The 13,550-nt window shown below is 41.2% G+C and overlaps 1 protein-coding gene across 1 annotated transcript in view; it reads right to left on the bottom strand.

Annotated features, from left to right (window-relative positions):
- Nucleotides 1-13,550, bottom strand: part of ints1 (integrator complex subunit 1) — a 160,316-nt gene that overhangs the window by 70,316 nt on the left and 76,450 nt on the right. The window contains exons 24-27 of the mRNA XM_069928346.1: nucleotides 12,363-12,467; nucleotides 8,572-8,739; nucleotides 6,731-6,842; nucleotides 776-934 (exon numbers count right to left, since the gene is read on the bottom strand). Of these exons, the coding sequence (XP_069784447.1) occupies nucleotides 776-934; nucleotides 6,731-6,842; nucleotides 8,572-8,739; nucleotides 12,363-12,467 (544 nt within the window). The remainder of the gene's footprint in view (nucleotides 1-775; nucleotides 935-6,730; nucleotides 6,843-8,571; nucleotides 8,740-12,362; nucleotides 12,468-13,550) is intronic.

Here is a 13,550-nt window from a genome sequence, read left to right as displayed (position 1 = left end):
TACTCATCTCTGCTCCACAAACATCTACTCATTCACAGCATTTTTAAAAAAAAGTAAGTCTGCAGATGGTGCTAGAGAAACTCAGGACATTTATGTATTCCTCTCCCACAGCCCCTGCCTACCCTTCCGATCATTGGTCTGACCCTTTCCGTCATTTATTCTAATCGAGGAAATAAAAACAGCAGCCTGGGGCACCAACTGTTAGGATTGAATGGCTTAAAACCTTTCCAATTTTCACACCCATTTGGGCCTGTACATCAAAGACCGGGCTCAGATACAGTTCCTCATGGAGACACAGATGTGCCTTAGGCTCACACAGACCAGAAATGGAGGCATTGTAGTAGCTGGCAGTCAGTGCCCAACTTCTTTCTAAACAGCAATCCCTGCAAGAACGAAGTCTTCTTTGAAAAAGGGGATTTTTTAAAAATCCAGCTATTTGGCATGGAAATTACACAGTATAATTAAAAACAATCTTGTATCATGATACCATTCTTAAGGGACTCAAGCTTCAGTTCCATTCCCATTCTTGTGTTCAAATCTTTCATGGCCTCATTTCTCAATGTCTCTGTAATCTCTTTCACTTAACCTAACATCCAGGAGACTTCTTTAGCTTGGTCTGAATTTGAAGCCGATACTTAAACATGTGACTCAACAACATCAAAAGAAAATAGAGTGGAAACAGTCCTATCTCAGGATTATTTTACTTCATAAAATACAGAAAACGCTGTCATTTTGAAAAGAAGAAATGGATTCAAGAAATTAAGTATTCATCTACCTGCATCCACCAATCGGGATACTTCTGAGCGAATCATCCTGAGTTTCAGCCAGTCAGGGAGAAGCAGTGCTTCTTCTGATGTGTCGACCAGGAATGCAGTGGGGAGCGGTTTCTTGTCAGGGAACCACACATCAAGAAGGTGGCAGAAATCACTGTCACCTGAAAACCACAATTCACAATTGGTTACACACTGACAACAATTGCCCTGCTTGTGTTACAAAGATCAATCTCACACTCAGCACTATGGGGCTGAGGGGGAACGTGGCATAATTAATTAAAGTATAATAATGTGGGGAAGAAAATTCACTGCTGCCTCGAGTTCATCTACCAAAGTGCAAAAGCAGTAGCATCATGACACAGACAGAAGCAGCAGGACACACCCTTTCATATTTGGAGCACATTTTCCATATAAATTCTTAAAATATGACAAGACCAGAACTGATGTCCCCATATTAACTGTCTTTGAGATGGTAGATCACCTCCATAAATGATCAGCAACAACAATGGCTACCTCATGGTCCAGCATATCCATCATTTTACTCTCAGATAGGAGTCAAGTGATCAAGTGACCTCTAGGCTCTGTCCTACCACATCTAGTCTTGAATATAGTGGCAAACAATTCAGGATTCTGGAGATGATGGGGGCTAGCTTACAAGGATAGTTCACGTTGCCTGAGACTGTACACACTGGAGTTTAGAAGAATGAGAGGTCTTATGGAAATATATGAAATTATGAAAGGAATATGAAAAGATGGGAACATTCAAGCTGTTTCCTGTTTCCAATGGTGGGGAAGACAAGAAGTAGGGACTGCCTCAAGGTTCAGAGAAGTAGATTTCAGGCAGAGGAGGAAGAACTAGTTCTCCCAGAGAGTAGTGAATCTGTGGAATTCTCTGCCCCAGGAAGCAATGGAGGCTGCCTTATTACACCAATATGGACAGATTTTTGCAAAATAGAGGAATTAAGGGTTGAGGAAAAGTACAAGTAAAAACAAAAATAATATAATTGAATTAAGGAGATAATAAATATTCAAAGGTTCCTTTAATTGTCACAAAATATTACATTAAAAATGTATTATACATGATATACAATAACTTTTGCCTGGTACGAGGCAAACAGACACCCCATTAGCATTGTCTGGTGACTCTAACAATGGGAGAAAGAGAAGCAAAAGAGAGTCCCTTCAGAGACATTGAAATGTCTGTGGATTCACCTCCAGCGCACCCACAGCCTCTGCAGCTGTACAAACTCCAGTTCTAACCATCGGCAACAATTATTCACAACTACCCTAGCGTAAAAAAAAGTGCAGACAGTCCTTTTGCAGTGTCAGTGAAATCTATGATTAGTGTAACAAGTGGAGATTCAAAAGCCTGATAGCCATTGGGAAATAAAAACTGTTCTTGAACCGAGATGTGCTGGTTTTCAAGGCTTCTGTACATTCTGTACTGAAGAGTGCAGCGAGAAGAGCTGTGACAAGGGTGATGGGGGGCCTTTAAGATGAGGCAGCACCTCATATGCATGTCTTCAATGGATGGGAGGTCAGAACCAGTGATGGATCTGGCTGTGTTTGCTATTTTCTGCTCCCTTCAATTTCCCAAACCAGGCTGTGATGCAACCAGTTAGTATATTTTCCACAGTACAGGTATAGAAGTTTGATAGAGCAAATCTCCTCAGCAAACAGAGGCTTTACATCACTGGTTTTCAAACTGTCCCCCTGAACTCTCACATTCCACCTGAATCCCTGTGCCATAAGTGCTCTGTGATTAGTAAAGGATTGCTTAAGGTGGTATGCAAGTGGGAAAGGAAGGTTGAGAATCACTGCTTTAGAACCAATTGTTACTGAAATATTTTGCTTGAGAACAATTGTCATGAGCCCATTTCTTTTGGAGTTATGAAACCGGGCACATAACAAGTCAATGAGCTACAATTAAAACAGTGGTTTTCAAACTTTGTCTTTCTACTCACATACCACCTGAAGTAATCCCTTACTAATCACAGAACACGTATGGTATAGCGATTGCTTAAGGTCGAATGTGAGTTTATGGGGGCAGTTTGAAAACCACTGCTTTACATTTGTGTTTTTTACTTCAACCGCTGTGTCTACAGATATTTGTGATTTGGTATGCCTTCTTTACGATTGCCTCAATGTTCTGGCTCCAGGAGAGGTCTTCTGAAATTTAGACTCCCAGGAACTTGACAGTTCTAATCCACTCTACCTCCATAAGCAAGATTATTGCATTTGTGGGTAAGTGAAGCTGGGTCCAGGGCCAGATGGCTGATTCCTATTTCTTACATTCTCATTATATACGATCCAAACAGGTAGAGAGGCTCCCAGATGTTCTCATGCTCAAAGGTGGCAAAAGGCCTATAGCATGTATGTGCTGAGGACCGAAGGATTTGGAGACACGGTCAGACCTGAGAGAATAATGATTGACCATCTCTCTCCCTCCTTAAGTCCCTGCATTACAGAAGCCAATCTCCAGCCAATTCTATTCACTCTACATGATGGAGAAATGGCTGGCACATCAAATGCAATGGGACCAGAATACGTTCATAGAACAATTACAGCGCAAAAACAGGTCACTTCAGCCCCTCTAGGCTCTGCCAAACCACTTTTTCTTGCCTAGTCCCACTGACCTGCACTCAGTCCATAGCCATCCATACCTCTCCTACCCACATACCTGTCCAAATTTCCCTTAAATGTTAAAATCAAGCACGCATCCACCATTTCATCTGGAAGCTCATTCCATACTCCTTCCACTCTCCGAGTGAAGAAGTTCCCCCTCATATTCCCCCTAAACTTTTCCCCTTTCACCCATGTCCTCTTTTCTGTATCTCACCCACCTTCAATGGAAAAAGCCTGTCTACATTTACTCTATCCCCTTCATAATCTTAAATATCTCTATTAAATCATCCTTCATTCTTCTACTAACCTTTCCCTGTAACTCAGTCCCTGAAGTCCGGGAAACATCCTAATAAATCTTCTCTGCACACTCTCCATCTTTTTAATATCTATCCTGTAGTTAGGTGACCAAGACTACACGCAATACTTCAAAATTGGCCTCATCAATGTCTCATACAATTTTAACTTCTGAACTCAATACTTCGATTTATAAAGGCCAATATGCTAAATGCTCTCTTTACAACCCTATCCACCTGTGATGCCACTTTCAGGGAATTATGTATCTGCATTCCCAGATCCCTCTGTTCTACCTCACTCCCCAACTATTTACTGTGTATGTCCTTTCTTGGTTTGTCCTTCCAAAATGCAACACCTCACACTTGTCTACATTAAATTCCATCTGCTATTTTTTACCCTACTTTACTTGTCAAGATCCCTCTGCAAATTTTGAAAACCCTCTTCTCTGTCCACAACACTTCCAATCTTAGTGTCATCTGCAAACTTACTAAACCAATTTCCCACATCATCATCCAGATCATTGAAATAGATGACTAATAACAATGGTCCCAGCACCAATCCCTGAGGCACACCACTAGTCACATGCCTCCAGTCTGAGAAGCATTCATCCACCACTACTCTCTGGCTTCTCCCATCCAGCCATTGTCGAATCCAGTTCACTATTTCACCATGAATACCTAGCATTTGAACCTTCCTGACTAACCTCCCATGTTAGACCTTGTCAAAGTCCATGTAGACAACATCCACAGACTTTCCTTCATCAACTTTCCTGGTAACCTCATCAAAAAACTCTATAAGATTGGTTAAACACATTCTATCACACACAAAGCCATGTTAACTATCCCTAATCAGTATCTGGTTATCCAAATAATTGTTTATCCAATATCTTAGAACCATCCAATAATTTACCTAAGACTGATGTCAGGCTCACCGGCCTATAATTTCCAGGATTACTTTTGGTGCCTTTTTTAAAACAATGGAACAACATGAGCTACCCTCCAATCCTCTGGCACCAGACCCATGGCTAAGGATATTTTACATATTTCTGCCAGAGCTCCTGCGATTTCTTCACTAGCCTCCCTCAAGGTCCGAGGGAATATCTTATTGGCTTTAAGACAGCAAGGATTTCCTTTTCTTTAATCAGTATAGGTTTCATGACTTCACTGCTTGTTTTCCTTACTTCTCACAACTCCGCACCCGTTTCCTGAGTGAATATGGAGAAAATAAAAATTAAGATCTGCCTCATCTCTTTTGGTTCCATACAAAGCCGACCACTCTGATCTTCAAGTGGATGAATTTTGCCCCTTACTAACCACCACAGCACTGAAGGCCTGCACTCCAATCACTCCCCTCCAGGATAATTGCAGCTTGGCAGAAGCACAGGTTGACAAAGTGGTTAAGAGGCTCCACAGGAACTTGTCTACATTAGCCGGGGTATCAAATACAAGAACAGGGATTTTGTGATGAAACTATCTAAACCATCAGCCACAACAGGAGCACTGCGTGCAATTCTGATCACCACATTGGAGTAAAGGTGTAACGGTACTGGAGAGAGTAAAGTGAGTCTTGATGAAGGGAGGGTTCCAATCCGACACTGCCATTCTTTCTCCCACTGCTGTTGCTAAACCTGTTGAGTTCTTCCAGCAGATTGTGTTATTTCACCAGGATGTTGGCTAGTCTTTCAGCTATGAGAAGACTGGACAGGTTGGGTTTGTTTTCCGTGGAGCGCATGAGGCAGAGGGAGGACCCGATTGAGTACAAAATTATGAGGGGAAATAGACAGGGTAAAGAGAAACGTTTCCCCATCGTACAGGTGTACACAACAAGGAGTTAAGGTAAGGGTTAGGAGATTTAAAGAAGAGCATAGGAGGAATTTTTTTCATTTACAAGGTAGATGAATGCACCGTTGGAGAAAGTGGCAGTGTTAGGTACTCTCGCAAAATTTAACTCGTACTTACTTGAGGACTTGAAACATTATAACATAGAAGGCTATGGGCAGATAGCCGGGGAACAATATTATTATATTTGATCCTTAATGGCAGGCAAGGACTCAGTGGGGTATAGGATGTCTATCGATGACTCGAGGAAGTGGAGAAGTGGAGTGGAAGTGGACAACTGCACAATGTTCAATTCCATTCACAACCCTTCAGCAATTCAGGCATGGGCTGATAAATGGTAAGAAAAATTCATGCCATACAAATGCCATGCAATGATCAGCTCCAACAAGACAGAATCTAACCACCTGCTGCTGGTCTTTAATGGCATTATCAGGTCTCCTACTATCATCTACTGTGACCAAAGACTCAACTTGACCAATCACACAAGTTCTACAGATAGAAAGGGAGGTCAGGAGCTAGGATTCCTCAGTGAAAGGCTCACCCTCTGCCACTTCATGGCTACCAAGTTTTGCTCAATCAGGGAAACTCCAACAGTTCAAACATCCTGGACAAAGCCACCTGGCACCTGATCAGTAATACTGAAGCACTGATGCTGCAGTGCATCCCACCTAGAAAAAATACATGGCAGTTACTCCCCCCCAACCCCCCCCCCCCACTACTCCCACAATAGATCTCAACCTGTGATGTCTATAATCAAGAAGGGCCTGTTTATCAGGCACTTGGAAACACCATTTTTCCCCTTAAATTGAACATCATCCCGATGTGGAAGAATATTGCTGGTCTTTCATTGCCACGTTGTCTACATGATAGAACTGTTCTTTGCTGAAAACCACTGTTGAAACGCTTTTCATCGGAAGAACTGCACTGGTTCAAGAGGCGGTTCATCACCACCTTCTCAGAGGCAATTTGGCATGGTGAATATGTCTTGGTATTAATGGCAAATCAATTTAAAAGAAGTGAAGCCCTTGTATCACGATGGAGTAGCCACTGAATATTTACACTCCCAACCTGTGACCACAGAGCTGCAGAAGACAGCTGTAATAATAATTTTCGTAGCATCAAAACATCCACTCGTACTGTCCCAATTTTCCCACCCAAAGTTTCAGTAAAACATTTAAAGATTCTGCACCCTGTTGATACCTTGAGGAGGACCCAATGTTAGGAGGATGACCATGGCGTGGACCACCAGAATATGCATGGTAGCTGTCTCCCCAGTGGTCCAACGCAAGAAGACTTGGTCCTGGGACTCAGACTGTGGATCAGAAAAACAAACCAATAGTGAGTTCTCCCTGCAGAAGTCACATTCCTGGAATCAGGTTCTATCAAAGCATTCAAAAGTACTCAACTGATAAGCAACTTTCTAAATGCAATTAAATGAAGAGCAAACTGAAAAGGGTAAAATTTGCAGAGCTGTTCAGAAAGAGGAGGGAACAAATTGGATAGCCCTTGAAAAAGTACATGTGCAAATAACATGATAGTTTGCTTCTGTGCAAAAGAATGAATGGAAATGGTTTTGGTAACGGTGAACTTCACTGCTACCCAGATCATCTAATGTTTCTCTTCGGACTCTCAACTTCTAGAATGGCACATTAAAGTACGAGTTCACTGCACCTCTTTGAAAGAACACGAGAAATAGGAGGATTCCAGCCAATGTGTCTGCTTTACCATTCAACATAATGACCAATTTCCGATCTCAGCGCCATCTTTCCGCTCTATCTTCCCAACTAAATCGACACAGCTGCTACATTCTAGTTCAATCCTGAACTTCAGGGTAGATTTTGCACATTCTCCTTGTTTCCTCCCATTTCCCAACGATGTGTAAATAGGTTAATAGGCCACTCTGTCTGATCACTGATAAGGTGAGAAGTGGAATCTGAGGGAAGTTGATGGGAAAGAAGGAATTAAGATAGTTGGCATAGACTTTCTGTGCTGTATGGGAGATGAGGGTCAAGGTTGGTAAATGAGAGGTCATCCACTTTGGAAGTTAAAAAAAAAATGGATTGCATTACTACTTAAATGGTGAAAGATTGCAGCACACCATTGTACAGACGGACTTGGGAATGCATGTGCACGAATCACAAAAGGGTGGTTTATAGTTGCAACAGGTAATCAAAAAGGAAAATGGAATTATGGCTACATTGCCAAAGGGATTAAATTTAAAAGCAGCGAAGTTCTGCTGCAACTTTACAGCTGCTGGTGAGGCCATACCTGGAATACTGAGTAGGGTTCTGGTCTCATATACTGGCCTTAGAAGCAGTGCAGACAAGGTTCACCATGTTGATTCCAGAGATGAATAATCAAGCCTTCATGGGGAGATTAAGTTTCCTGGGTCTATACTCGTTGGAATTTGGAGGATGTGAGTGAATCTTATAGAAACATAATAATTGTGCAAAAAATTAGGGAGCTTGTTCCCATTGGAGCTGAGACCAGAACTAGATGATCTCGCCTAATGATTTGGGGGAGTAGATTTATGACAGATGTGGATGAACTGCTCCTCACAGAGAATAGTAAATCTGTAGAATTCTCTGCCCAAGGAAACAGTAGATGATGTCTCATTTAATATATTTAAGACAGACAAATTATGCATTTTTCAGGAAACTGAGGGTGATAGGTGGGAAAATGGAACTGGCTCCACGGCCAGATCAGCCACAATCTCACTGAATGGTGGAGGAGGCTCTATGGGCCAGATGACTGACTCCTGCTCCTGTTTCTCCTAGTTTGAAGGAAACAAATGCCGTTTCGCTTTTCCCTCTGCCCATTCCTTCCATTCCCAGATTTCCTTAATTCTCACAACTTCCGATTTAAGTGGATGGTGAACAGGACAAATGGCTGTGGTAATATGGAACAATTCCCAGCAGATATCAAGGCTAGGCTCGCACACAGTTTGCAGCACCGGCCATTGAGCACTGCACGTCCTGTGGCTGAGGTGCGGGAAGATGGAGCCTGCATCCCCTATGGTCCCACTAAGGTGACACACTCACCCAGCTGTACACCTCCTCATCCTCCTTCGTCTTCCGCATCCGCTTTACGTATCGGGAGAAGATGGCGATGAGCGCTACCAGCACGGATTCGCACTCTGATCTGTAGCAGTGCTTGGCGAACAGGTGGGTCATGATGGTGGACCTCTCCACAATTAAGCGGGCAACATCCTGAGGAAACACATCACAAAAACCACATGCATCTCACAAAGGGAAAGCATGTGGCAAGCACAGCATCTGCACAAATGCTCTCAGATCATTTGCTGAAGATCATAACATAGCAACAGAATTAGGCTATTCCAACAGGCTGATTTCCTATCCTTTTCAACCCAATTCTCCTGCCTTCTCCTGTAACCCTGGATTCCTTAATAATTAAAAACCTATCTACCTTGGTCATAAATCTGCCCAATGGCTTGTCTTCCACAGCTGTCCCCAGCAATAAATCCCACAGATTCATCCCCTCCATCAGAAAGCTGGTTTTCAATGAATGATTTGCATTTTCTGTATTTACTCTTTGATCCATCACCCACAGTGCTCAGTGATTCAGAGAATCCTGATCCAACTTTGCTTCCAAGATCACTGAACTCTCTACCTCTGTGGCATTGGCTTAGCTTCTCATAGCTCCGATTGCTCAGTGGTGAGAGCACTGGACTAATAAACCAGGGGTTGCAGGTTCATTCTTCACTGAGGCCTCATTTCTGTGAGGGGCACTGGACAAAGTGGGGACCCTCTGTCTTTCTTTACAGTCGACAAAGTTAAAGAATTTCATGTAAGCTACATTCTAAGTGACAATAATGGAACCTTATTTAACCCTCTTGAGACTTAATGGTTGCCTTTCCCACCCTCAATATACCTGGTCTCTTCCCATTCTGGCCTCTCGTCCCTTACTTTAACAATCCTATCATTGCCTATGGTACCATCAGCTACCATCAGTCCCACACAACATCCTCACATCTCCTCTCTCCTTTAAATCTACCCCCTGGCAATTCTTTTGGTCACCAGTTCTAACATAAACTCATGGATTTTTGTGCTAAGTTTTGTCTTACTAATTTCCTGTACTTATTAACTACCTTTAAGGTAGTATTGTAGCACAGCAGCATGTAAAATAACATTGTTTAATATCATAGAATGGTTCATAAATTCTTGATTATGTTAAGATGGGATTATCCACTTTTAAACATTAGAAGCAAATTTTAATGCTTCAGTTAAATTGTATGCCATGCAAAGTCGATGAGACAATACGGACATGAATGCAATGGAACACCAAGTGTAATAAAGCTTCCCGAATCCAGCACTTATAGTGGCAAACTTTCCAGACTATTGGATGTTATTCTTATTAATACTCCAACACATTTTGAATTCAGTTTTTCCAACAATGTTACACACTAGCATACATTTTTTTCCCAGTCAAATCCATTGCCTCTAAGGAATGTGTTAAATGGGGCTGATGTGACTTCAAAGAGAAAGTGGAAAATACTGTCCCAGTAGTACAGGAAACAGGGCCCACATTAGCTTAATTGAGATGCAGGGGAAGGACACAGTGTTTAAAGGGAGGGTGGAGAGCAAGACCTTCATCGGTTAAGGAAAATGGCTCCCACTGAGTTTAAAAAGAGCCTGAGCTAAAACATTAGGTTTCTTGAAGAATCTGATAGTGAATAATTGGAAATTTTACTGTACACCACTCTTCTCCAAGTCACATTGGCTGTGTGAAGAAGAACACTATCAACATTAAGTGATGTAAAGCAGTGACAGGTTTGCTTGTCCCACATTGCACAAAAACATCAGGAATGGAAGGCCATTCAAACCTGTCTATTTAATAAGATTATGACCAACTTTCCTTTCTGATCTGCATCATCTAAAAGCTTACATCAGTCTTGAACTTACTTAGAACATAGAAATCTACTGCACTGTCCAGGCCCATCAGCCCATAATGTTGTGCCGACCTAATAACCTACTGTAACACTGCCTAGAATTTCCCAAATTATCTCGCTTTTATTCTGATGTGGATCTGGTATGTGATGAGAGTAAAATCTTTGAAGATTTATTGATTCGCATGTTCTGGGAGTGCCCTTAATTTAGAACAATTTTGGAAATATTAAAGATTTTTAAGATCAAATTAGAACCATGCCCCTTAATTGCTTTTCTCAAGAAGATCTATCCTTGACTTTGGCCCAAAAGAAAATCTTAGCTTTTACCTCGCTGATAGCTAAACAAGCAATTCTATTGAAATGGAAAGATAACTCTTCACCTACTCATATTCAACGGTCACATGATATTATGTCTTATTTAAATTTGGAAAAATTAGATACAATGTTAAAGATGCAAAGTTTGAATATGATAAGATGTGGGGCCCCCATTCATGGATTATTATCATAACTTAAAAGATTTAAGAGGTGTGGATGCTCCGGAGACTTCCTGTCTGGTATCCAAAAGTCGTTATTCGATCCATATCTTCATAATTTATAGAAGTTAACCTTGTTTAGAGGGAGGGGTAGGATTAGTGGGAGGGGGGGGTGTTTTCTTTGATTTTTTCTCTTTCATAGAGATTATTAAATAAAATTGGGTTTAAATGTGGGTTATTATAGATCATATATTAAGATAAAAATACCTTTTTTCTTATTTATGGAATTATATCTTATTTATTTTATATTCAATATTTATTTTGTTATAATATGTAAACTTGATTAACTGTTAACCTAATACAATTATAGAATAAGTTATGTTAACCTAATAATCATGGGTATATTTCTGATTCATAGTTAGTAAGTACTTTATTGTCATTTTGGAAAAAAAACCAAAATCTGTGTTACATATATGATAATGACCTGTTCTATGCTATCAACTAGAAGACTATGTATATAGAGTTTTATCTATTAAACAATAAAAATATTTTAAAAAGAAAGAATTTCCCAAATGCACAACCCTCCATTTTTCTCAGTTCTAAATGATGACATCTCCAGATCTCTGGGGTACACAATGCCAAAGATTCATGGCCCTCTTCTCCTCATCTTAGATAAGCAGTCAATTTCTTATCCTGGGATGACAGCCCTAGTTCTGAATTACACATTTATGAATTCTCCACATTCATTCCACTGGTCATCTCATTTCAAGAAGGACGTTGAAACTTCAGTGATGGTGCAGAGGAGATTTACCAGGATGTTGCCAGGTTTGGAGAACGCGCCTAATGAAGCAAGGTTGACAATGCTGCAGCTTCTCAGAAGTGACAACGGATAAGAGACGACCTGATAGAAGTATATAAGGTTATGAGGGGCTTTGATAGAATGGACACCCAGCACCTTCTTCATGAGGTGACAATAACAAGTAACAGGGGACATCTGTGTGAGGTGAGGGAGACGTAAGAGGCAAGTTTAAAAAAAAATACAAGTGTGATGAGTGCCTGGAATGCATTGCCAGGGGTGGTGGTGGAGGCTGGTACAATAGGAACATTCAAAATACTCTTAGATAGGCACATGGATGTAAGAAAAATAGAGGGTTATGGGTTTGAGGTAGCGAAGGGCTAGAATGTTGTGGAGTAGGTTTCCATAGGTGGGCACAACGTTGTGAGCCGAAGGGCTTGTTCTGTGCTATTAATGTTCCATGCTCACTATCCATAGTCTTGGGGCCTTGTGAGCCCTCGACAGATTGTGGCATCTTATTAGATGCATCTCCAAAATGGCCTTCAGAAGAAACATTTTCACAAACTGACAAGGTGAGTGAAGCAGCTCTTTTTTCTGACACAGATCTATTACTTTATTGTTACCACGCCATTCAAACCTGCGGCATTGATCTCTCACCAGAGCAAGATCGTTGTGCTGAACCTGCTCCTCTACTGGTGCATGTTGTGACAAATAAATGACATAGGCACTAATGGTCTGGGGATCAGTCTCCACATGAATTGCCTGCAAATAAAAATTAGCAACAAACATTTTAAAAATGAATACATTCATATCTCACATCAACAGCAAATGGGCTTGCTATACCTTTGAGCAATTGATCCCTTGTTCATAAGCAAACTGTGCTTTCAGTCTTGGCTACATACCATACTATTTTCCTACCTGCTTAAATCATATACAGGTATATCCCACTTTATATGAAACTAGAGCATTCCTAGGAACTTTTTGTAAGGCAAAATGGTGTAAAGTTAAATAATTACCTTTGATTTCTATGGGAAAAAGTTTTTGAGTGCTCCCAGACCCAAAAAATAACCTACCAAATCATACCAAATGATACATAACACCAAAAATAACACTAACATATAGTAAAAGCAGGAATGATATGATAAATATACAGCCTATATAAAGTAGAAATGATGAATCTACAGTGCAGTTTCACTTACCAGAATCGGTCAGACGTGACAGCTAAAATACACTGTACCCAGCGTCAAACTGCGCAGGGTTCACGACTGAGGGTGAATAAAAGAAATGGAATCTGGCGCCACCGTGTGGTCCTGCTCTCTACCAACTGAAACCCATGAGGAAATGCTGTCCCAACCCTCAGTCAGCAGAAAAGTTCACTGTCTGCTGTGCATTTACCTTTTTTATTCACTTTGGTCGTGGATTCAAGTCCCCTCCCAAAACCGGAGTACATGATTCAGGGCAGTACACAAGGACTGCTGCACTGTCGGACCTTCCACCTTCAGAATCAATATTACACCAAAATCCCATCACACTCACAAATATGATATGGGGGCATCATTGTGGTAAAGAGCTAGGGAACTCCACAGCAGTGCAACAGTTATCCCTCAGCCAATATACCTAAAAATTCAGATTATCTGCGTGGAAGGTTGTGTTTGACCAATCTTGTTGAATTTTTTGAAGAGGTGACTAGGAATGTTGATGAGGGTAGAGCAGTGGATGTTGTCTATGTGGACTTCAGTAAGGCCTTTGTGAAATATAAAGTGTTCACAATCCCTACTCTGGAGACAAAGTCTTGGAGAACAGGTTCAGCTTTATTTCAAGTCTACAGAGTCGGGTGTCCCTGGT

Source organism: Narcine bancroftii, chromosome 3 (assembly GCF_036971445.1).
Source record: "Narcine bancroftii isolate sNarBan1 chromosome 3, sNarBan1.hap1, whole genome shotgun sequence".
Taxonomy (NCBI): domain Eukaryota; kingdom Metazoa; phylum Chordata; class Chondrichthyes; order Torpediniformes; family Narcinidae; genus Narcine; species Narcine bancroftii.
Note: the sequence above shows the minus strand (reverse complement) of the source record. Positions and strands in the feature narration are given on the sequence as shown.